General features: G+C 36.2%; 1 protein-coding gene across 3 annotated transcripts in view; it reads left to right on the top strand.

The window, feature by feature from the left end:
* The first annotated feature begins 3870 nt into the window (after positions 1-3870).
* Positions 3871-26938, top strand: part of LOC311088136 (histone lysine acetyltransferase CREBBP-like) — a 53797-nt gene continuing 30729 nt past the window's right edge. The window contains exons 1-5 of one of the 3 annotated variants that reach the window (XM_084121811.1): positions 3871-4819; positions 6517-6570; positions 6746-6845; positions 6950-7067; positions 10212-10937. In XM_084121811.1, coding sequence (XP_083977937.1) covers positions 4783-4819; positions 6517-6570; positions 6746-6845; positions 6950-7067; positions 10212-10304 — 402 coding nt within the window. In that variant the 5' untranslated portion in view covers positions 3871-4782 and the 3' untranslated portion in view covers positions 10305-10937. Of the gene's footprint in view, positions 4820-6516; positions 6571-6745; positions 6846-6949; positions 7068-10211; positions 10938-26938 lie in introns of those variants that run through there. The other 2 variants (XM_084121812.1, XM_084121810.1) reach the window with 2 other exon arrangements.

Consider the following 26938-nt stretch of genomic DNA (forward strand, 5'->3'; position numbering starts at 1 on the left):
ATAAGTGTTGGGAAAAAAAGTACATGATTTTCATGTTTTTAGCATTCTACCAAAATAGTGACATGTTTACCTATAAGGAATACATATTGGTCAAGCTCAGGGACTCAAAAAATAATAATTATGGGTAGATTGTTCAAACACTTTCCATGAAAATATTCCACCCTGTTAGGGACATATACATAGTTATCACAACATGTTAATAATGTAAATGTTAAACAATAATGAACTTTTCTTGGGTAGTATATGTCCCTTATGCCATCTTAGAATTTTTTTTTTCTTCTTGAAACAAGCAAAACAATTTTTGATGAATAGTATATGTCTTGATTATTAAAAACAGGTACTTTTTGTGCCCATTTTTGCAAATAATATGGTAAAAAAAAAAAAAAAAAATGGCTCAAAAACATATATATGCTGTTCGTGCCCCTCACCTCACAAAATAAGACAAAAAAGTATACCAAACATTTAACGTTGCTGTCAAATTATTATTTAAAATGACTGGTCTAACAGGGTGGAAAGGAGCATAACAGGGTGGAACGGAATATAACAGGATGGAACACCAGTGTTAAAAGGTTCAGTGGATGAGCTTTTTGTCATTGTCCTGCATGGTTTGCCATCAGTAATGTGTGTAATTGCACCTATATAATACTGTTTCAAAACAATAAAATAAAAAAAATAAAAATTTCCTTTGGGGGAGGGACACAAAAAATAGCTATGTGGTTCCTTATCACAATCAATCATGGTGGCTAAACAATTCTCTCTTCAGATGGCTAGAGAAATATTTACCAATTAGAGAAGACAGACATAATAAATTAAATTTTTATTTATTTATATTTGATTAAAAATAAAGATACTATAATTAATTTGAATTAACTAGATTAACAAACATATACAAAATCCCATTAGAATTTCCACCCTGTTAGTTTCACATTCCACCCTGTTAGGTTTATAGATCTAACAGGGTGGAATCTAACAGGGTGGAAAATTCTGAGCTAAGTTAGTCATAGCTCTTTGAGTGATCAACATTTAGCTAGCTAACCTTCTACAGATGAACAGAACTCTTATAACTATGTCAGATTTGTTTTTACATTTTTTTGATAGGACAAACATTCTCACTAACATAGCCTAACAGGGTGGAACTTTAAGGGTCGGACAAGCAGGATAACATTTCAAAAACAACAAAAAAAGTTAGGAGTGAGAGTTGAAGCTTATCTCAGTTTGTACAGTTGAATTCAAGCGGGAAAAAGAAATGATGTCACTTCTTGAAAATGGTTTTAATGAAATTGCAGTCGGATTTGGAAGGCAGAAAAGTGCATTCTAACAGGGTGGAAGATGACTTCAGGGACGCAGTAATTGAAGAAATTTTTAAGAAAAAGACCTATATTTTCACATGAGTTATATGTATGATTAGAGGCAGTTTAGCCTAGTTAATAACATAATTTAAAAATATTTTGAGTTTTTTGTCATTTCATGGTTTATATTTCTTGCAGAAGTTGATTACTGTGCACTGAGGACATGATAAAATTGAATGCATACATCAATTAAAATTGTGTAAAATACAAAATAGTATTTTTAATGTCTATTATCTCTGTTTAAATGGTAAAGAATATTTAAATCTACAATTTAAGCCATTTATTATAAATATGTGACTCATTTTAGAGAAAATATGAGTAAATAAATCATTGGGACAGGAAAGTCACCGCATACCAGGAATGACCCAGATAACAAAAAATATTTCAAGTATTAGACATATACTGTAGATAAAATTAGAATAAATAAATTGGAAATGTCTACGTACAGTGAGTCCACTATTACTACTATAACTACTGTAAACTTTGCAAATAAGAGATCAGCCCCTTCAAGTTTTAAATGAACACGCTGGGTGCGCCCCTCCCCCTATAACTGTTCTGTCTCGCGGAGGAGCTAATAGAGTGCCGAAGTTATGACGTCACTTTGTAGGCCAAAACGCGGAAGTGAGTTAGCATTTTAGCACTACCGGTTCCCTCGCCCTAAAGTCTATGGGTTTTTTGAATGGGTTTTTGCTAAATCGCCTGAAATAAGGTCTGTGGTTAACAAAGCCTCTAAATATTTTCACGTTTTGATCTATGACATAAAACACACCAGTTATAACCAGCTTGTGATTTTTTTAAACTTTATTGTGTCTTAAAAACGGTGGTTGCTAACAAGTTGCTAAAATGGACTACATCCTTTGGCGGGGACTTTAGACGTCATCATGACAAACATGAAATCTCTCACGAGCCCGCGTTTCAGCTTCACGGTCTTAGAAGTTTACCTTTCAGTTAATATACATAACGTTATTTTTGTTTTGTCCCGAGATGCAACCACAAGTCATCGAATGAAATCTCATTTGACCATTTTCCGTCCGATGTTACCCAGCGGAGACTCTGGGTTCGTGCCAGATGGAGTAAAAAAGGCTAGCAGTAGCAAGAATAAGCGTTTTTCATAACCAAATTAACAGCTAAAATACCTTTTGTCTTTCTCTTAAAATATCTAAAAGCTTGTTTACTTTGCCACTGTTTAATAGATTAGATCCGCTGCAGTTTTATTAAAGGCTAACGTTACGTTGAGAAATGTGTTTAATTAAAATATTCAAAATAATACCTGGTTTATTGACTTTTATTGTAACTTGTTTGGATATAATTATAGAAAGGGTGGGTCCTGCACCCTGATATTTGTGAACTTGGCTTTTACCCACTTATAATAATATGATTGTATTTGTAAACAGCATTACCGGTAGTTAAGGCATTAGGTAACAATGATATTAATATTTGTTATTTTAGTAGTAAATAAATGTTAACTATATTTAATGTGCTATATAAACGTGGACAATTCCCAGAGAACACGCTGATATGTATAGCCTTAATGCACTGTAAGTTGCCTGTCTGACACACAAATTAAATGTTAAACTATTGTATACTACTTGTATACTACACTCCAGTCAGCTCACAGTAATGTGAATGTGAGATAAAATTTACTGCACTGGCTCTCACATTGGGGCTTGTGGATTACCAGGTAAAAATATATAGAAAATGTTAACAAAATTAGTATGTGTGGTTTATTTAGGGAACATATATGGTTTAATTATAATATATTATAATAAGCATTTGCTATTGGACAATTCTCTTTAAATTCAACATATATAATTATATACAACTATTATATTAAATGTTTGGAATTTAACTGTGTTATGCTTGTTCAGAGATTATTTGTATAGTTATCTTAAATACATAGAACACTTTTATAAATCCTCTATCTCTCCCTAGTTTTACTTATCAAGACTCGATTAACCTTGTCCCTCATGCTGGCCCTTACAATACCGGCAAGTAAACCAGAATCTAAGCTGCACTGTTCATGTCCAGATTTATAGTGGTTCTCTCCTCGATCTATGGTTTTTCTATCGTCTAAGAAAAAGGACTGTAAATTGATACGGCCATAGCTAACGTTAGTGCTTCTGAGAAAGCGCGTTTTTTCCTGGCGAATTAGCAAATGGTATGCAAACATACAATCAAACATAATACAGTGAAAGATAATCTTTAAAGTTTATTTGGGGCACAATGATCAGGCATAATAATCTTAATCACAAAGAAAATAATATTAAGGTTTATATAAACTAACAAAATAATAAACGAAATAAATAAAACATTAACAAAAGATAAAAAAAATCTCAGAGAGGCACGCATAAACAAAATTAGTTTCTAACATTTTTGGAAAAAACGAATGGGCAATATTTCTCATGAAAAAGTGGATAAGTGTTCATACCATAGAGTCTATGGCATAGACTGTAAAAATAGGTTCATACACAGCGCAGATTATAATGAGCGAGCGTGTTTTTTAAATAAAGTTTGAGGAAGCTTGATGATGACGTTGATCCGCGACCATGGTGTGCTGTAGTCCGTTTATAGCCTACTGTTAGCATTTTATATCTGACGGCTTTATTTAGGCTTCAAAATGTATAAATTTTGGATTAGCTTGTAAAGATTATCTTGATAGACAAAACGTGTTAGGGTCACAACTCTTTGTTGAACACAGATCTTATTTGTTGCGATTTTCCAAAAGTCTATGGGGAAAATGCATTGCTTCGATCGAGGGAACCCATGCGCCGCTAACTTCCGGGTTGTCCTACAAAATGACGTCATAACTTCGGCACTCTATTTGTGTGCATCTGTGTGAAACACGCATAGGAAAAAAAGAACGACAGAAAGAACGGCTCCCCTCCAGCCGCGATTCGGCTCCCATCGTTCATGTTTATGAGCCGTTCAAAAGAATCGGTTCGTTCGCGAACGTCACAACTCTAAGGCTACGTTTACACGGAAACGATCTGAAGAGAAAACGCAAAAGTGATTACTTTTTATTCTGCGTTTAGACGAGCGTTATCGGGGGGAAATCTGCGTGCATATGGTGACGCAAAAGTGTGTGAAATTCAATGTAGTATGCACTCCAGGCGGCTAGGTGGCAATGTGAAGCACTGATCGGTGCCTTCACTGTCTAGCAAACTTTTGCGTTTTTACCATTTAGACGGAAACGCGACGGTGGAGCGTTTTTAAGATTTCCACTCTGGAGGGTGGTTTCACTTTTTTGCGTTTTTAAGCTCCGAAAACGCCGTCGCCGTCTAAACGAAAGGCACATCTGATAAAATATTTTTACGTTTTCACCCGCGAGCGTTCTCGTGTAAACAGGGCCTAACAGACACTACTGGACAACTCCCACCGTAGAACAGAAGCTCCCTCGGTTCTCCTGCTGCTCACGACGGTCACTCTCGGCGAAATGGATATTCCATTTAACGAAGAATTGTTGGAAAACTGTAAGTACACACTGAAAAGGATTTGAAAGAGTTTATGCCGTTATTTTACCATGGTTTTGTTAGGAGAGATATGTCGTTATATATCGTTATGGCGATGATTGTTTGCTTTAGTTGGGCTCTTAAAACCTTATGTGTTTACTTTAGATTTTGTTTGGCTGTTGTATCTGAATTACAATCGCCAGTTGAACAAAGAAAAAAGTGATCTGATGGTGTTGGTTATATTATGACATTCATCATTTGAACTTGATCCCTGAACTCATTAAGATCCTTCTTTCTGACTTCGATTTATGTTGTTGGTTACAGCATAACTGTGAATCTGCATAAATGCCCAGAATTTTGTATATAATATAAAGGATTTCTTAAAAGTTGTTTAAAAAAATTCTTTCTTTTAGGCACACACAGACGTCAAGATTCAGTCAATGCATCTCAACAATGGTGACGAACAGAATATTAAATTAGGGAAAAGTAAATTACATAGACAATTCAGATCATAATTTATTCATACTGCAATGCATGATGGGAGCCATTAATGAGTTGTGATTGGTGGCAGCCACTGCAACATGCTTTATTATTGTCACCATTGTTGAGATTCACAGGCTGATTATTGATGATTCTAAATAAATTGATTTCAAAGTCTTCTGATCAGAACATTGTTTATTAAATATTTTAAATTAAAAGTAAAGTACTGATAATTGTAGGCTGAAGAATCACAAATCTGCTGCTAACAAGTTAAACCTATCTCAATAAATTTCATTTATCCGATCACAGCATGATTATGTCAAAACATAACCAACACTGTCATATCACATTTTACTTTGTTCATTTAACTGTTATAAATCAATAACAGCAGACAAACAACAGTAAAAATTAAAATAAACATAAAAGGTTCAAGAGCCCAACTAAAGCAAACACCCATCACCTTAATGGTAACTTACAATCTGTGATTTTCTCCTTCAGTGATTCTGCTTGTTAACATCAGGTGTCTTCAATAATGCTCAATAATCACTTAATTATCTCATAACTTTAACACTCTTGAGTGTTAATTTAACGCTCATATTTTAGGTGATGGTGATTTACTACTAATCAAGGGAACCGGCTTTACTGATGAGATGCGCATAACAATATCGTGCGATATATCGCCCAGCCCTACTAAGAGCACCAGGATACAACGATTTTTACTGGACTCTTTGCATTTCTTGTTTTATTTAACATTTTCTTCCATTAGGTTCTCAGGCTTGTAGTAACATTAGCAGCCAGTTGGTGGTGTATGATAGCACTTCACTAGGTACAGAGGATGAGCTGGACTAGGTCAATTAGCCATTATTTGTATTATCTGTATAAAAAATTAAGCCTATTATTTAAGGGGTAAAGTGTTTTAATCATTGAATATTAATAAATATTTTGCATATCAGTTGTCACTTTTTAAATGTTTTCGCAACTTAAAGTCTTTTTTTAAACCCCACAGAAATCATTTTCTAATAACTTTAGCCAATATTTAAAGACATCTGTAAATACATAACAGATCACTAGAACCGCACTGCACATGGACAACATTAAAATCTGCTTGAAAAAAATGGAAAATAGACTTGGAATTAATTTTTATTGTTGTGAATCAATTGGCCGTTTTTGGACGGCTTTAATTATTTATTTATTTATTTATTTATTTATTATATTTTTTTTTCTCCTGCTGTTAACAGTGACACTAAACTCTCCTGACACCAGTCAACCAGCTGTGGCCGCCATCAGCAACGGCATGTACAATATTCATCATTAATCTTATCAATTACTAACCTCATCTTGCATTTCACTGCACACAAGCACATCAGGGTTTTCAATTTTCTGATCATTTCAGTGAGCATAAGAAAGATTAATATTGACTTAGAGATGATACAACTTTTAACCCTTCAAAATGTTTAACCATCACAGGGAATCTCTCTGCATCTGTACCGCTGTTAATGCCCAGCATGAAGAAACCCTGGCATGAGCACATCACTCAGGACCTGAGAAATCACCTAGTGCACAAACTGTGAGTCCAAAAGGATCTATCTCTCATCATGCTGTCATCATAATGGGTGTCTTTGGTTGTTTTTGAGCAATTTTTAGCCCCTGTAATGAATGCTTCTCCTGCAGGGTTCAAGCCATATTCCCGGCCCCAGACCCAGCAGTGCTGCTGGACAGACGCTTTGTGAACTTGGTCGCTTATGCATGTCAAGTGGAAGGGATCTTATATGAGTGTGCCAACAGCAGGGTAAGGATATAAACTTTCAATTCAGTTAACATGTATTTGTATAGCGCTTTACACAATACACATCGTTTTAAAGCAGCTTTACAGAAACTGCACATTACATTTTAGAGTGATCTGTTATATGAGATAACTGTTATGTATTTCAGAAATGTACATATACAAATCACTGTTAGCTAAAAATGTATTAAAGGGGTGGTTGATTATGATTTCACTTTTCTAACTTTAGTTAGTGTGTAATGTTGCTGTTTGAGCATAAACAACATCTGCAAAGTTACAACGCTCAAAGTTCAAAGCAAAGGAAGATATTTGCTTTTAAAGAAAAGGACTACAACAAACGGCTGGTAGCGACTACAGGACATTCCTCACTGGTTGGTGACATCACTAACCCTAAAATTGACATAAATTATGAACTAAACTATTTAGGGCCTAATTAGGGCCTAATAGGTCAGTAACAATACTTAGTAATTGATATGGAACTTAATAGGTATCCAGTAGGGCTGGGAGATATATCGCACGATATTGTTATGCGCATCTCGTCAGTAAAGCCGGTTCCTTGATTAGTAGTAAATCGCCATCACCTGCTTTCAGATGGAGCAGAATTTACTACAAAGAGCCGTAGTTAAATGACAAGCTGAGCCATATCGCATCAATATCGCGGACGTATCGCCAGCGATATTTAATGCGATATGGCTCAGCTTGTCAGTTAACTACGGCTCTTTGTACACAGCAAAAACTCCAGTGTTAAATTAACACTCCTGGGAGTGTATGAGTCCACACTCAAGATTGTTTAAGTTAATGAGATAATTAAGTGATTAATTGAGTGATGATTGATCATTATTGAAGACACCTGATGATAACAAGCAGAATCACTGAAGGAGAAAATCTCAAATTGTAAGCCACCGTTATGGTGATCAGTGTTTGCTTTAGTTGGACTCTTGACCCATATATTATTAACTTTAGATTTTGTTTGGCTGTTGTATCTGAATTATAACCGCCAGTTGAACAAAGAAAAAAAAGTGATCTGATGGTGTTGGTTATATTATGACATTCATCATTTGAACTTGATCACTGACCTCATTAAGATCCTTCTTTCTGACTTCGATTCATGTTATTGGTTACAGCATAACTGTGAATCTGCATAAATGCCCAGAAGTTTTGATATAATATAAAGGAGTTCTTAAAAGTTGTTTAAAAAAAATCTTTCTTTTAGGCACACACAGACGTCAAGATTCAGTCAATGCATCTCAACAATGGTGACGAGCAGAATATTCAATTAGGAAAAGTAAATTACATAGACAATTCAGATCATAATTTATTCATACCGCAATGCATGATGGGAGCCATTAATGAGTTGTGATTGGTGGCAGCCACTGCAACATGCTTTATTATTGTCACCATTGTTGAGATTCACAGGCTGATTATTGATGTCTGTGTTTTAAATTAATTTATCTAAATGTCTTTTGATCAGAACAATGTTTATTAAATATTTTGAATTATAAGTACTGATAATCATATGCTGAAGAATCACAAAACTGCTGCTAACAAGTGAAACCAAACTATCTCAATAAGTTTCCTTTTTCAGATCACAGCATGATTATGTCTAAACATAACCAACACTATCAGATCACATTTTACTTTGTCCATTTAACTGTTATAAATCAATAACAGCAGACAAACATCAGTAAAAATTAAAGTAACCATATAAGGGCCCAACTAAAGCAAACACCCATCGCTATAATGGTAACTTACAATTTGTGCTTTTCTCCTTCAGTGATTCTGCTTGTTAACATCAGGTGTCTTCAATAATGTTCAATATTCAATTAATTAATCACTTAATTATCTCATTAACTTTAACACTCTTGAGTGTTAATTTAACACTCATATTTTAACACTTTACACTCTTGAGTGTGGACTCATATACACTCCCAGCCCCAGGAGTGTTAACTTAACACCGCTCCATCTGAAAGCAGGTGATGGCGATTTACTATTAATCAAGGGAACCGGCTTTACTGACGAGATGCGCCTAACAATATCGTGCGATATATCGCCCAGCCCTAGTATCCAGTGTGGAGATGATAAGATTGGTGTTATATGATCGACCTAGTAAGAACTATAGCAGCTGCATTTTGGACTAATTGTAGTTTGTTTATTGAGAATGCAGGACAACCGGCTAGTAATACATTACAGTAATCTAGTCTAGAGGTCATGAATGCATGAACTAACTTTTCTGCATCAGAAACAGATAAGTTAGCATGTTCCGGAGCTTAGCAATGTTTCTGAGGTGGAAGAAGGCTGTTTTTGGAACATATGAAATATGATTTTCAAAAGACACATTGTCTAATATACAGTAACTCCCAGGTCTTTAACTGTAGTGGATGAAATTACAGTACATCCTTCCAAATGCAAATTATATTCTAAGAGATTCTGTGTACAGGTTTTTGGTCTAATAAGTAATACCTCAGTCTTAGCTGAATTGAATAGAAGAAAATCACAGGTCATCCAATATTTTGTATCTTTAACACACCGTCACCTTAGATATTTTAGAGAATTTATCTGTTTGTGATGTAATATATAACTGAGGATCATCAACATGTCTTATAATATTACCACGTGGTAGCATATTTATTGAAAATAGCAAAGGGCCTAACACAGATCCTTCTGGCACTCCATAATTTACTGATATTATCTTAAATTTCTCCCCCATTTAAATGATAGGGGTAGTCATCTGATAGGTACGATCTAAACCATCTTAATGCCTGTCCCTAAATACCAGTGTGATTATTGTAGTCGATCTAAGAACATTTTATGATCTATAGTGTCGAACGCAGCACTAAGATCAAGTAAAACTAGTATTGAGATACAGCATTGGTCAGAAGCTAGAAGTAAGTCATTAGTAATTTTAACGAGTGCAGTTTCTGTGCTCTGATGGAACCTGAATCCAGACTGAAATTTTTCATACATATCATTATTTTGCAAAAAAGAATACAATTGAGCGAACACGACTTTTTCTAGTATTTTAGACATAAATGGAAGATTTGAAATGGGTCTGTAATTTGCCAAATCATTTGGATCTAATTGTGATTTCTTTATGAGAGGCTTAATAACTGCCACCTTGAACAGTCTTGGAACATAATGTCTTGTGTTCAGGATGAGTATTACCACTTTCTTGCTGAGAAGATCTACAAGACCCAGAAGGAGCTGGAGGAGATAAGAAGGACAAACTGTCAAAGCCGGCCATGAGCACTCAGGATCCTTAACAGCCTGGCCTTCACCAGCACGACTCTACGGGACCTGAACAAGCCATTGACAGTCACATTAGATTTGGACAAGCGGAATGTATATGACATACTGGATCTAATTTGAGTGTATAATAGCAGGCAGAATGTATAACTGCAAAAGAGCAAACATAGCTACATATGTGTTGCTCTTGCTTTATGTTGTTTCCATTCTTATTTTATTGTTTTTCTTATGTATATGCATACAGTATATATATATTTATATATTGAAATTATGGGACACCATTAAAATTATGACTAATATGTAGTGATAGGGACGAGACCGCCTATGCCGAGTCCGAGTCAAGACCCTTGGTATAGGGTACATATTTGTACCCTTGTGATTTGTACCTTAAGAGACCAGTCTTGTACCTGTGGTGACAATTTTGTACCTTTATTTAACAGTACAAAAATGGACCCTTCAAAAATGGTACAAAATTGGCTTTGACAGAGTACAATCGTTGACTATAATGAGATATATATTACACACACGCAGAAGTAAAATAAAAATGTATTAAATACTTTTCATTTTCACATTTTCCAACATTTCATTTTAAACTTAATGTCTAGCTGTGACATATAAATTATTATCATCTGAGTAAGTGTCATTTGCCTGAAAGTCCATTTCCTCTCCTTTCATCTCGACGTCGGTTACTTCTATGCCTGCTTCTGATATTTTCTGAAGGACCTCCTCGGTTGAAAGCCCTGTAAGAACCATGAGTAACCGTGCTATGACTTCTTCTCCACCGATGGCCAAAAGAAAGAAAGGCCGCGAACTGGACGTTCTTTTAAATTGAGATTCAAGCAGCCAATCAGGGCTGGCTCTACATTCACTCTCAGAAAATAAAGTACATAATTGTACCTTTAGGGATACAATGGCTTGTCACTGGGGCTGTACCCTCAAGGGTACAATATTGTACCTTAACCTTTAAAAGAAACGGTACATATATGTAACTTTTAATGCTTTTTGATCCTCAAAAAGTTACATATATATACCTTGAGGTCCAACAGCAAACACTGTTAATTGAACTCTCCTGGGAGTTTATATGACTCCAGACTCAAGAGTGTTAAAGTGTTAAAATATGAGTGTTAAAGTTAATGAGATAATTAAGTGATTCATTGAGTGATGATTGAGCATTGTTGAAGACACCTGATGTTAAGCAGAATCACTGAAGGAGAAAATATATTTCTTTAAGACACCGTTATGGTGATCAGTGTTTGCTTTAGTTGGGCTCTTGGCCCTTAAATCAATCACTTTAGATTTTGTTTGGTTGTTGTATCTGAGTTATAACTGCCAGATGAACAAAGAGAAAAGTTGATCAGGTGGTGTTGGTTATGTTGTGACATAATCATAATTTGACCTGAATCACTGAACTCATTTAAAGTCTAATCTCAGACTTAAATGTTTATTGTTGATTACGGCATCACTGTGATTCTACAGCAAAAGATTTTCAGCATTTTCAATATAATCTAAATATTTGTAAAATTTGTTCTGATCAAAAGACTTTGAAAAGTCCTTTATGTAGACACACTGACATCAATAATCAGCCTGTGAATCTCAACAATGGTGACAATAATAAAGCATGTTGCAGTGGCTGCCACCAATCAAAACTCATTCATGGCTCCCATCATGCATTGCAGTATGAATAAATTATGATCTGAATTGTCTATGTTATTTCCTTTCCCTAATTGAATATTCTTTTTGTCACCATTGTTGAGATTCATAGACTGAATCTTGATGTCTGTGTGTGCCTAAAAGAAAGATTTGTTTTATCAGAACAACTTTTAAGAAATCCTTTAGATTATTTCAAAACTTCTGGATCTTATGCTATATCACAGTGATGCTGTGATCAACAATAAACATTTAAGTCTGAGATTAGACTTTAAATGAGTTCAGTGATTCAGGAAATTTATGATTATGTCAAAACATAACCAACACCACCTGATCAACTTTTCTCTTTGTTCACCTGAGAGTTATAACTCAGATACAACAACCAAGCAAAATGTAATCTTAACAGTTTAAGGGTCAAGAGCCCAACTCAAGCAAACACTGATCAATATAACGGTGTCTTAAAAAATTATATTTTCTCCTTCAGTGATTCTGCTTGTTAACATCAGGTGTCTTCAATAATGCTCAATCATCACTCAATGAATCACTTAATTAGCTCATTAACTTTAACAATCTTGATTGTTAATTTAACATTCATATTTTAACACTTTAACACTCTTGAGTGTGGAGCCAAATAAACTCCCAGGAGAGTTCATTTAACACTGGAGTTTTTGCTGTGTTTAATATTTATCAGTATTTAATATCAGTAAATTGACTTACAAAATTTGTATATCCTTTATTTCAAGGCTACTCAGTGATAAGTTAAAATATACCTTAAATGATTAAGGTATCATTAAAACCTTAAAAAAAATTACTTAGCAGAGGCTGTCTTTTGATATTGTACCTTAACCTTTAAAAGAAACGGTATATATTTGTACCTTTTAATGCTTGGGGACATATATGTACCTTTTTGACCCTCAAAAAGGTACATATATGTACCTTGGGGGACAGAAATGGACTCCTGCTGTACCCCTATTTCTGACAGTGTATCATTAAAAAAATCCCTACCACATGCATCATCTTCTGCCTATTTTTCTAAACTGCTTCAACAGTGCTGCTCTGTCATAAACATGTTAAGCCCACCCTGACTTTTTTAATCATAGTTAGGACATGCAGAGCAAATTAAAATTTTCTAGTGGTATGTATTCTAGTGGACTAGTGATGGGGACGAGGCCGCCTATGCCGAGTCCAGTAGCCTTGACATCCTGTGTAATGAAAAGTTTTAAAAAGTATATGGTGTCCATTTTAAAGACTAAAGTTAACTCTGTACTTGACCCATTACAATTTGCATACAGGCCGGGCTGTAGTACAGAAGATGCTGTTAACACTGTCACTTATTTTATTACTAAACATCTGGAAAATCCAAAAGCTTTTGCACGTTTATTATTTGTTGATTTTAGTTCTGCTTTTGATACAATTCAGCCCCACCGTTTAATTCAGAAAATGAAGATGTTTAATGTTAATTCTTTTTTAATCAGGTGGTATGTTTCATTTTTGACTAATCGGACCCAACAGGTTAGTGTCAATCACACTTTATCGGAGCTGAAAAGTACCAGCAAAGGTGTTCAACAGGGATGTGTCAGTTCCCCCTATCCTTTTTACATTGTATACCAACAAGTGTTCAAGTTGTGATTATAACAATTTTATAGTGAAATTCTTGGATGACACAGCGATACTTAGTCTGTTGTATGAGAAGACTGATTTATCAGTTTATTTCTCAGCGGTATCAAGGTTTGTAGAGTGGTGTGATCTAAATCATCTTATTTTTAATACAGAAAAGACTGAGGAAATGATTTTTGACCTTAGATCAATAGGTGATCACATACCAGTGCTCTTACATGATAAATCAATTAAGCAAGTACGTTCCTACAAGTACCTTGGTATCCGGATAATACACTTAAAACGATCCTGTACATTAACGAAAATATCGCTGCTAACGGACGCTGCTGCTGGTGAAATGCAGCAATATGTTTCCTTTCAATCTCAGCTGCCACTTTTAAATGGTCTCGGGTGGCGTCAGATGATTTTTAACGAAAAGTTGGCATATAAGCAACACTTCAGCACGTATGATCACACTGAAACTGATCAGTCCGACTCCGAGAGAAAGAATAAATAAATCACGGCCAGTCGCAAAATGTAGGATAGAATGTAACGTTAACAGGCTGCATCCGAAAACCTAGGCAGCATGACTTTCTGGCTGTTTCTCAATTCCAAGAACGCAGAGAACGGACTTGTGTTCTCATGGAGACCGGTCTTGCCAAGCTTCCTTGGAAGAACGAACTCGGAACCGGCCGCAATGACTTCTGGGACACCAGGCGAGTACTAGCTCAAGTCTGCATTCGATGCATCCTCGGTATCAAGAACACATCCGGGTTCTTTCATGCGTCCTCTGTACTTGCGTTCTTGAGAATTGGGTCTGAACTTCGACGGTTAATGATGACGTAAAACGAGAACACAAGGACGCAAGATCGCTGAAGAACGCATATTGAGAAACACCCTCTGTCTCGCTGCCTTATTTGTAAAAGCAACCCCGGAAACAGTTTCGGACACTGTAGCTGCGTCCGAAATCGCATACCTCCCTACTATAGGCTAGACGAAAACCAGTATGTAACAAAAGCAGTCCCACATAGCAACATTGTGTCGGCCCAGATCCGGCCCACATCTGGCACACGTGGAAAGATGATCTGGCCCACATGCAGCGTGGATCTACGGCACTTGGGTGGGCCACTCCTGTTTGCCAAATCTGGGCCACAAGCAGGCCATAGCAATGCCACATCTCAGCCAAGAGCAAAGAAATAAACCAGAACTGGACCTTATCTGAGCCACAAAACCTGTGTATATTAAATATGAAGTCATCTCAGCCTTAATAAGCCTGTTAACAAGCAGAATCACTGAAAGAAAGAAGAGAACAGAAAAAAGAGACGAGCAGAAACACAAGAACTACAACTGACTTCAGCCACAGTCTTAGATGAAATCAACTGAAGAGAAAAGAAGACATTAAATCTGTGAAGATCTCAGCAGAGGAGGATTAAACAACTCCACAAACAGCATTACCAGCTTCACTTATTACTAACCAGACTGACTTTATTTCTGTCAGACGTCTACAGAAGTTTTATTGAGAATTAACAGAGGTTTAACTCTGTTTCATTTAAAGTCACCATAAGAGTGAATAGTGTTTCCATTAGTTGGGCTCTTAACTCTTATTATATCTTTTGTCTTTTTTGGCTGCTGTGATAGCGTGTTTGTCAAACACATTTGCAGCAGCAAAGAAAGCTAAAGTGAAATGAGATCAGGTGATGATGGTTACCTGTTGATGGTTTTATAATCATCATGAAATAGACTGATTCACTGAGGTATTTTAATCTAACAACGGTGTTGTACCAATAATATATTCACATCACAAACCCTGTGTTACTGCAGCTTGAGGTCCAGCAATATTATAACAATCAGTGAGAAGATTTTAACGAACATGAACATGAATCCACGGTGACACACAGAGATATCAAAAATCAGCACATGAATCTCAACAAGGGTGACAATATATATTTTTTTTTAGATAAACAGATTAATTCATAATATCACTGAAAAGCTACTAAATGTCACAAAAAAAACAACAGCAAAAAATAAAAGCACATATTTAGAATTAAAATAATAGGACAATTCATCTGCATAATTTATTCATGTTGCAATGCATGCTGGGAGTTTTGTACAATGATGGTACCCAGCATGCATTGCAGCAAGGTACTTTAGATTGTCACCATTGTTGAGATTCATACGTTGATTATTGATGTCTGTGTTTGTCATCGAACAGTAATTTTTCGTGCTCATGTTTGTTAAAATCTTCTAACTGATTGTTATAATATTGCTGGACCTCCCGCTGCAGTAACACAGGGTTTGTGATGAGAATATATTAATGGTACAACACAAATGTTAGATTCAAATTACCTCAGTGAAACAGTCTATTTCATGATGATTATAAAACCATCATCACCTGATCTCGTTTCACTTTAGCTTTCTTTGCTGCTGCAACTGTGTTTGACAAACACACTGTCACAGCGGCCAAAAAAAATAAAAGATATAATACAAGTTAAGAGCCCAACTAATGGAAACACTATTCACTGTTATGGTGACTTCAAATGAAACACATTAGAGTTAAACCTCTGTTAATTCTCAATAAAATACTTTTGTAGATGTCTGACAGAAATAAAGTCAGTCTGGTTAGTAATAAGTGAAGCTGGTAATGCTGTTTGTGGAGTTGTTTAATCCTCCTCTGCTGAGATCTTCACAGATTTAATGTCTTCTTTTCTCTTCAGTTGATTTCATCTAAGGCTGTGTCTGAAGTCAGTTGTAGTTCTTGTGTTTCTGCTCGTCTCTTTTTTCTGTTCTCTTCTTTCTTTCAGTGATTCTTTTTGTTAACAGGCTGAGATGACTTCATATTTAATATACACAGATTGTGTGGCTCAGATAAGGTCCAGTTCTGGTTTATTTCTTTGCTCTTGGCTGAGATGTGGCATTGCTATGGCCTGCTTGTGGCCCAGATCTGGCAAACAGGAGTGGCCCACCCAAGTGCCGTAATTCCACGCTGCATGTGGGCCAGATCATCTTTCCACGTGTGCCAGATGTGGGCCGGATCTGGGCCGACACAATGTTGCTATGTGGGGTAGGCCTAGCACTATGTCAAATTTCACAGTACTGATAAAGGAGCAAAAAAGTACCTGGAAGACCTACTACTAACTACTTCCAGCGAGATTCTGGTGTGCATATGATACTATATAGAATTTTTTTTTTTTTTTAGCAGCCATGAAGTACTTACTCAAATTCAAGATAAGTACCTACTCAATAAAGAGAGAGCAAGCTACACGATTTCGGACGCAGCCTCCTGAGGCTACGTAACGTAATGACGTTGCTAGGGTACCAGCTGCTCATTAACGCCATCTGGTGTCTTCCGTGTAGGATTTCAGTGTACGATTAATGCAATAAAGATGGGGAAAAAACGAGCTTACAGTTATTATTAACACTATGATAATAGACTACTCGAAGACATTGATGAACTCACCCACCACAGGTCCCTGCGCAGGAGGAGAAGGTTGAGAATGGTATACTTACTTGAATAGAAGCACAGAGGTATGTCTGTTGCAGGTCAGGTAATAATAATAAAGTATTCATTTTAAAATAAAGTAATATTAAAAATAGCAGTGCTGTTCATTATGTTTTATTAATGTTCATTATTGTACGTTGATTTCACATAATAACTTCCCTTTGGCTGCTATTATTAAAGTAATGACACAGTTTTTGATTTTAGTAATATTTTAGTATAGCCTACATTATAATATTGTTCCCAAATGAGGAGTTTTAATGAACACTTATTAACTATTCACAGCAGAGGTCACCAATTTATTCCATCTGCAACCAAACAGTATTTACAGTCAAATAATTAACAGTTCTAATAGAGAAATATTTAGAAATAATGTGAAATTAAAAACATTCATTCTGTTTTCTTTTATACACTTTAAAATAAAACGAGTACATGCTGTAAATACCGTGTAAAGAAAACAAATAGTTTGCACAAAAAGTAAAAAGTCATTTGCAAGTTCCTGCCTTATTTATTTGCCATGTTTTGTCGACTCACCCAGTCTCTCCAGTACTACAGTTGCATTGGTTGAAAGTACTCCAACAAACACTTGACACATGTAAACTCCTCTGTCCTCAGTTCTGACACTCTTCAGTCTGAGAGAGAAGTTTCCTTTGGGGATTTCATCAGTGAAGAACTCAACTCTGTCTCTGTATCGCTCATCTGATGAATTTGGAAAAGCCTCATTGTTTTGATAGAGCAGAACCAGAATATCTTCATCTTCATCTGTTTTCCTCCATGAAACCTCTTCAATGTGTTCAGGTTTGATGTGAGAGTCTACAGAGCAGTTCAGAGTGACGTCCTCACCAACAGACGCACTAGAAAACTCATTTAAAGAACAGTGAAATATTACAGAATAAATCTCTGTGTATTATTTACAATTTTTTAAAATTGAGTTCACACTCACCAACATCTTTTATTTGAACCTCAGTCTCACCAGAATCCTGCTGACTGTAAACTTTATATGTAATTTCATAGAGAGAGATTAAAAACCAGACACTGTCGACATCACACAGAAACGTATATGTGACGAGTAAAATATGAGATTCATCTAAATTTGATTGTATTTACTGATGATAATACATGATCACACATGTATTGATGTTCTTTTTCTTTTTTTTCCCACATGTATTGATTTTATTGAAGGAGGAACATGTGGCTGGACACGTGATGCTTTTCCTTCACTCATTCAAATACATTTAAAACAAAACATCAATTAAAAGTCCATAAAGATGAACTCATTTCAAGCATTTCAGCAGAAACTTTTAGAGAAAGATTTTAAGGTCATAAAGATCAACATTCAGTCAATTGTGCAAACCTTTGACTGATATTGTACATTTAAATTGGACATAAATGTTTTTGTGCTTTTTCTTTCAGCTTAAAGAGAGAAAAACAATACATACGTCAGATAAAACTGCAAAAACAGCCACAAAAATGAACATAAGCAGGTCCATATTCATATGAAATTATGATCAAATCTCGGGATGGTCATAGTGCCGGTCGAGCATATGATCAGATGTGTGAAGACAAGCTGTTGAAACATGTTTAAATTTCTTCCTATTGAGGAAGAGATTTGTGGAACTGCATCTAATCCAGATAAACCATTTCTTAATAAATGGGAAAACATCACTATATAAATGTAACAACTGAAAAGCATCTGTAAAGGGAGTGACCCGAAAACTCAACCCCATTATTAACAGATCAAGACATTAACTTCTGCCTTCATAAACATGTTAGATGGATTATAATGACACGTCACATCATTGATTTTTATACTTTACGTTTTAATAAGTTTATCTTCAACACAGTAAATATTTTGGAGTTCAGATCTCAATTTTTGTTTAAGTTTATCATTCATAATCAACTCAAAGTCAGCTTTGTTTATTATTGTGCTCAAGAATGGCAATTACACTAAATCATTAAGGAGAAGAAATATCTCAATGACAGAATAAATACTTAAATGTGTATTTTTAAAATCCATGTAACATTTTGCGTGATGGTCTTTATTTTTAGATTAATTTTGCTTATAGTACAGAGAGCAAAGAGCAATCGGAAAAGTAATGTAAAGAACAGAGAATATTGGAGGGGGTTCAGATTCAAAAGCCTCTAAGTGCCATCTGAAATTTCCTTCTAGAATGATCATTTTTATCAAGCTCGTATATTTAAATTCAATAATTTCACTTAAATGGCAATGCAAATTTCCTATTAATTGTCATTTAGGTGAAATTACTTAACTTAAATATACAAGCTTTATAAAAATGATCATTCTAGAAGAACATTTCAGATGGCACTTAGAGGCTTTTGCATCTGAACTCTTCATATATATATATATATATATATATATATATATATACACAGTGGGTACGGAAAGTATTCAGACCCCCTTAAATTTTTCACTCTTTGTTATATTGCAGCCGTTTGCTAAAATCATTTAAGTTCATTTTTTTCCTCATTATTGTACACACAGCACCCCATATTGACAGAAAAACACAGAATTGTTGACATTTTTGCACATTTATTAAAAAAGAAAAACTGAAATATCACATGGTCCTACGTATTCCGACCCTTTGCTGTGACACTCATATATTTAACTCAGGTGCTGTCCATTTCTTCTGATCATCCTTGAGATGGTTCTACACCTTCATTTGAGTCCAGCTGTGTTTGATTATACTGATTGGACTTGATTAGGAAAGCCACACACCTGTCTATATAAGACCTTACAGCTCACAGTGCATGTCAGAGCAAATGAGAATCATGAGGTCAAAGGAACTGTCTGAAGAGCTCAGAGACAGAATTGTGGCAAGGCACAGATCTGGCCAAGGTTACAAAAAAATTTCTGCTGCACTTAAAGTTCCTAAGAGCACAGTGGCCTCCATAATCCTTAAATGGAAGACGTTTGGGACGACCAGAACCCTTCCTAGAGCTGGCCATCTGGCCAAACTGAGCTATCGGGGGAGAAGAGCCTTGGTGAAAGAGGTAAAGAAGAACCCAAATATCACTGTGGCTGAGCTCCAGAGATGCAGTCGGGAGATGGGAGAAAGTTGTAGTAAGTCAACCATCACTGCAGCCATCCACCAGTCGGGGCTTTATGGCAGAGTGGCCCAATGGAAGCCTCTCCTCAGTGCAAGACACATGAGAGAACACCTGAAGGACTCCAAGATGGTGATAAATAGCCTAAGATTCTCTGGTCTGATGAGACCAAGATAGAACTTTTTGGCCTTAATTCTAAGTGGTATGTGTGGAGAAAACCAGGCACTGCTCATCACCTGTCCAATACAGTCTCAACAGTGAAGCATGGTGGTGGCAGCATCATGCTGTGGGGGTGTCTTTCAGCTGCAGGGACAGGACGACTGGTTGCAATCGAGGGAAAGATGAATGCGGCCAAGTACAGGGATATCCTGGACAAAAACCTTCTCCAGAGTGCTCTGGACCTCAGACTGGGCCGAAGGTTCACCTTCCAACAAGACAATGACCCTAAGCACACAGCTAAAATAACGAAGGAGTGGCTTCACAACAACTCCGTGACTGTTCTTGAATGGCCCAGCCAGAGCCCTGACTTAAACCCAATTGAGCATCTCTGGAGAGACCTGAAAATGGCTGTCCATCAACGTTTACCATCCAACCTGACAGAACTGGAGAAGATCTGCAAGGAGGAATGGCAGAGGATACCCAAATCCAGGTGTGAAACACTTGTTGCATCTTTCCCAAAAAGACTCATGGCTGTATTAGATCAAAAGGGTGCTTCTACTAAATACTGAGCAAAGGGTCTGAATACTTAGGACCATGTGATATTTCAGTTTTTCTTTTTTAATAAATGTGCAAAAGTCAACAATTCTGTTTTTCTGTCAATATGGGGTGCTGTTTGTACAATGAGGGAAATAAATGATTTTAGCAAACGGCTGCAATATAACAAAGAGTGAAAAATTTAAGGGGGTCTGAATACTTTCCGTACCCACTGTATATATATATATAAAATACACTTTATTGTCCCCAAAGGGGAAATTTGTGTTGGACTCAAGGTGTTTACATTGACAAAATCACTGGAAACAAACAAAGTTCTACACATCAAAGAAATAAATGAAAAATAAAAAATAAATACTCATTCGTCATTTAACATTTTATTTGAAAAAGGAATAAAAGACTTCTTAAAACGGTTATACCTACACATCGGAAATCTGTATCGTCTTCCAGAAGGTAACAATTCATACTATGTGTACATAAAATGTAATGGGTCAGCCACAATTTTATGTGCTTCTCTCAGAACCGATTGTTCATACAATGACTCAAGTGAAAAAAGTTATTTTCTCCCAATGGTCTTCATCGCTATTTTAACCAAGCGTGCAAGCTTCGACTTTACCTGAATTGTAAGGTTACCAAATGTAATGCCATATCTGATTATGCTCTCTATAACTGCCTGATAAAACAACCACATAATTTTATGATCCTTTCCACACCATAAAATCTACATAAGTCTACGTAAAAAATACAGTCTTTGCTGCACACGAGAACAAATTGTATCCACATGAATCCCCCAACTACCCACTAAGCAAAATGATGTCCGAAAGACGTCTTTTCAATGTTTTTGTTACAAAAATCGGACGTTGAAATGACGTCCACTGAGGAGCCAGAATGAAAGTTATGATGTATTTTTTTGACGTGTACTGCACGTCCGATATAGACGTTCATCAAACCTTCGTACAAGGTATAAAACTAGTTCAAATGTGGCCATTGTGGACATATTTTCAACATCATTTATGGTCTCATTTAGACATAATTACTTTGACTATTGCTGTCAGATGATCTTAGTGAGAATTAACAGAGGTTTAGATGTTGATATTTGTTTAATTTGAAGTGTCACCATTGTGGTGATCAGTGTTTGCTTTAGTTGGGATCTTGGGATCTTAGCACTCATACCTGTATTTACTTCCTGTTTTCGGTCGAAGTCCATAGTAATCGATTGTCGAGTTCACGCGCGTGAACTCGACAATCGCTTACTATGGACTTCGACCGAAAACAGGATGTAAATACAGGTATGAGCGCTGGCTGAATTATTATCATTTTTATTCATATCTTTCACAGATGTTAAGAGGCTAAAAGCAGGTTTAAAACTTGCCCTATTAAGGTCAACAGGGTGCAAATTTTAAAAAGAGGATAACACGGTGTAGGCAACACTGATTTTTGTTGTTGTTCTCTGTATTGACAGCACTCCAAATGTACAAAAAAATGAGCTCAATGTTAAAATTGACCGGAGTTCTCCTTTAATCAACCTTGTCGTGTTTTTATTCAATCAAGTTTTAGTTGACATTTTAGTCTAGTTTAGTCAATGAAAATTTAGGCACATTTTCGTCATGCTGCATAAAGGTTAAACTGATTTTAAAAAAAAAATCTGTGATTAATCGCGATTAAAAACACTTAAGTTTTTATCTCCACATTAATGTAGAAACAACATAAAGTCTGTATATTTTAAATACTTGGCATCTTTTTATAAATGTATAAATGAACTTGGAAATCACAGCTGACTTTACACAACCGCGGAGGCAAATAGCCTTTACATAATTCTACGTAGAGCAGGCCTAAATTTAAGGCAAAACTACCATTAGACCTGGGAAGTGAGTGGATACTGGAAAATGTGAATACAAAATGTTGCCATGCTGGGAAAAAAAAGAATATGTCTTTGTTTTTATTTTGGATGCTGTCATGTATTTACTAGCGAAACAAATACGATGACTGATTGTCTTTTGGATTGATTTTATTTGCTGATTACTGTAACCAAAAAGAATTGCCAATAAAGAATTCATACAAATCAACATGAAGTGATCTCTTATTCTGCGCACACCTAAAGGCGCACTCCCTTTTATCTGTTGCTATCTCAGCCAATCACACACAAGGTCAAAATTCAACTTAAAAGTTAACACTATTCCATTATACTATTTGCTTACAAACAAGCTCAGGCAACAAATGCTAATACACAACACTCCTCCCCTGAAATCTGGAACTCACAATTTTCCTTTTCTTTTTTAACACCATTTCAAACCACACATACAAAACAAAAATAAATTCACTTGCCTCTTAGGTCTCAGTGCCCCTTCCTGAGTGACAGTGGTTCCTGGAACCCCTAATTCTAACTGCTTTTCCTGTGCATGATTGTTATAATCATCTCTTACATGCCCTGGCACAATGCCATGAGCCCTTGCTTTTAACACATGTTAATTACATCAGTCTGAAACAGTTCATCATTTAACACTGTTTGTTGCATTTCTGACCCGATGAGCTGGTTTACATGTCTTGTACAATTTTCCAAACATTTTACCAAGTATGTAACAGGATCTAGCACCTTAAAGGATTAGTTCACTTTCAAAAAATATTTTTTGCTGATAATTTACTCACCCCGATGTCATCCAAGATATCCATGTCTTTCTTTCTTCAGGCGAAAAGAAATTCAGGTTTTTGAGGAAAACATTCCAGGATTTTTCTACACAGAATGGACTTCAATGGCAACCAACGATTCCAATGTTCAAAGAAGGTTCCCAAATGTCCGTCTCAATGCAGCTTCAAAGTCTCTACACGATCCCAGTCGAGAAATAAGGGTCTTATCTAGCGAAACGATCGGTCATTTTCTAAAATATATATACTTTTTAACCACAAATGCCCATCTTGTACCATCTCTGAGATGCGCCACGTATTACGTCATCACATTGGAAAGGTCATGAAAAAAATACGATCAAACAACGATTTTGAAGTTGGAGGAGAAAATGAGATGGAATTTTTCGCCCTTCCCTACCTTTTAGAACCGGAGTACACAGACAAATAACTTAGATAGATGATGTGACGCATGACCTTTCCAACGTGATGACGTAATACGTGGCGCATCTCAGAGATGGTACACGATGGGCATTTGTGGTTAAAAAGTATATATATATATTTTATATTTTTTATTATTTTATTTTATGTTATTTTATTTTTTTTTAGAAAATTACTGATCATTTCGCTAGATAAGACCCTTATTTCTCAACTTCCAATCAGCCTCTTTGTGAAACAACTCAGTGAATGGTTTAATTTCACTCAACAGATTTGGAATAAATTTACCATAATAATTCAGCATGGCCAGGAATGATCTCAACTCTGATACATTTTTATCTTTATCGATGGCTTCAGTTTTCTCCGGGATCGGGTGCAACCCTTCCACATCGATGATATGTCCGAGGTACGTTACGCTATTCTGAAAGAAAGAACATTTTTCTTTGTTTAGCCTAAGTCCATGTTCTTCTAGTCGTTTCAAAACATAGCTCAAATTGTTCAAATGCTCGTTGGTGTCTTTTCCGGTTATTAAAATATCATCAAGGCAGCACACAACACCCTCTAATCCTTGCAAGGCCATGGTATGCTGGAAGATTGATGGCGCACTAGTGTCCCCATATTGTAAATGATTGTACACGTATAATCCCCGCTGCATAATAACGGTAAGGAAACCACTCCGTGATTAAGGAAAATGAGCAGTCATTTTTCCTGTAGACCGATGCTGCTCCATTGATTTGAAATCGCTCCACTTATTCTTACAGGCCTGTTATAGGGAATGTGAAGGTACGTCACGCAGTGTTGCATTATGGGACGTGGGTGCCATCTTAGGAGGCACGATCTCTGTTTACCTTTTCGCCGCCCGTTGCTATGACATGTAATAGTTGGGTGTGTTTGGCTAAAACGAGGTAAAATTGAAGAAAAACGGAAGAAATTGAAAGAAAAAGAGAAGGGACCCTATCGGGAGAAACTAAATGCCACTGCCAAAAACGTTATTTGGACAAACTGTCCGCGATAAACAACGTTGATCCATATGATTTAGCAGCCCAAGACTGGATTACAGATCCAGACGCACTAACGTTACCTCCGCTCACAAATCTGGACATCGTTAACCTTGTTTTTGAATTGAGTGCGTACACTTTGCAGGAGTTTAAGAGCTATACATCCCTTCAAAATAGATTGATGTATTCTTTGCCCATCCCAGTTTATGTGTAACGTTATTTAAAAGAGTCTTCCCAGCCAGCACAGCCATGTGGGGCCCAAATGGGTTTGACCTGGGCTATCTAACTGGGACCCAGCCAGTTTTGTCCTCGGTTTCCATGTAGGCCCCACATGGGTTTGCCCAGATGAAATGAACACTGCTTAGTGTGCACACTACAGGCTGTTTAATGTAACACTTAATCAGTGTTGGAGGTAATGAGATAATTAAGTGATTGAATAATGATAGTGCATTATTGATGAACACCTGTTGTTAACAAGCAGAATCACTGAATGAAAGAGAAACACAAGAACTACTTCCAGCCACTGCCTTGGATGAAATCAACTGAAGATAAAATACATTACATCTCTCAAGATCTGATTAAACAACTCCACAAACAGCATTACCAGCTTCACTTATTAGTAACCAGACTGACTTTATTTCTGTCAGACATCTACAGAAGTTCTTAGTGAGAATTAACAGAGGTTTAGATGTTGATTACTTATTTGAAAGTAATAGTTTGATTTGATGTTACCATTGTGGCGATCAGTGTGTGCTTTAGTCAGGCTGTTGACTTTTTAACATTAGTTTTTCTCTGGCAGCTGTGTCTGTTTTTTATGATGAGAACAGCAAGAGAAAATATAATCAGATGCTGTAAGCTGATTGATGATAAGAGTATAATCATCATGAGGTAGCTTAACTCGCTGATATTTTGTGTAAGGTTTGTACGGGTAGTATGTCATTCATTTTGTTTTATTGTTTTGATTCTACAGCAAGAGATCTAGCACAGTTAAATCAGAACATCAAATTATTTTTAAAACCCAATTTACACATGTTGGACTACTGACAGATCTACTTGCACACAGACATCAAGAATCAGCATATGAATCTCAACAATGGTGACATGCTTCATAGTGCAATGCATTCTGAGTGCATCATACGAAACTTATCCATAGCTCCCAGAATGCATTGCACCATGAAGCATGTCACCATTGTTGAGATTCATATGCTGAATCTTGATGTCTGTGTGCGAATAAATCTCACAGGAGCCCAAAATATGTAAATGGTGTGTTAAAAATCATTTGACGTTTTGATTAAATTCTATTATTCTCTTGCTGTAGAATCACAACAATAAAACAAAATGAATAACATACTATCCATATAAACCTCACACATAATCAATGAGCTAAGCCACTACATGATGATTATTATACTCTTATCATCAATCAGCTTACAGCATCTGATTATATTTTCTCTTGCTGTTCTCGCCATAACAAACAGACACAGCTGCCAGAGAAAAACTAATGTTAAAAAGTCAAGAGCCTGACTAAAGCACACACGGATCGCCACAGTGGTAACATCAAATCAAACTATTACTTTCAAATAAGTAATCAACATCTAAACCTCTTCTTAATACTTTTCTGTAGACGTCTGACAGAAATAAAGTCAGTCTGGTTAGTAATAAGTGAAGCTGGTAATGCTGTTTGTGGAGCTGTTTAATCAGATCTTGAGAGATGTAATGTATTTTATCTTCAGTTGAATTCATCCAAGGTTGTGGCTGGAAGTAGTTATTGTGTTTCTCTTTGCTTCAGTGATTCTGCTTGTTAACAGCAGGTGTTCATCAATGATGCACAATCATTATTCAATCACTTAATAATCTCATTACCTCCAACACTGATTCAGTGTTACATTAAACAGCCTGTACTGTGCACACTAAGCAGTGTTCATTTCATCTGGGCAAACCCATGTGGGGCCTACATGGAAACCGAGGACAAAACTGGCTGGGTCCCAGTTAGATAGCCCAGGTCAAACCCATTTGGGCCCCACATGGCTGTGCTGGCTGGGTTTGTGGATGCAATCAGTACA

This window comes from Abramis brama (genome assembly GCF_963993115.1).
Source record: "Abramis brama genome assembly, chromosome: 1".
Classification (NCBI taxonomy): domain Eukaryota; kingdom Metazoa; phylum Chordata; class Actinopteri; order Cypriniformes; family Leuciscidae; genus Abramis; species Abramis brama.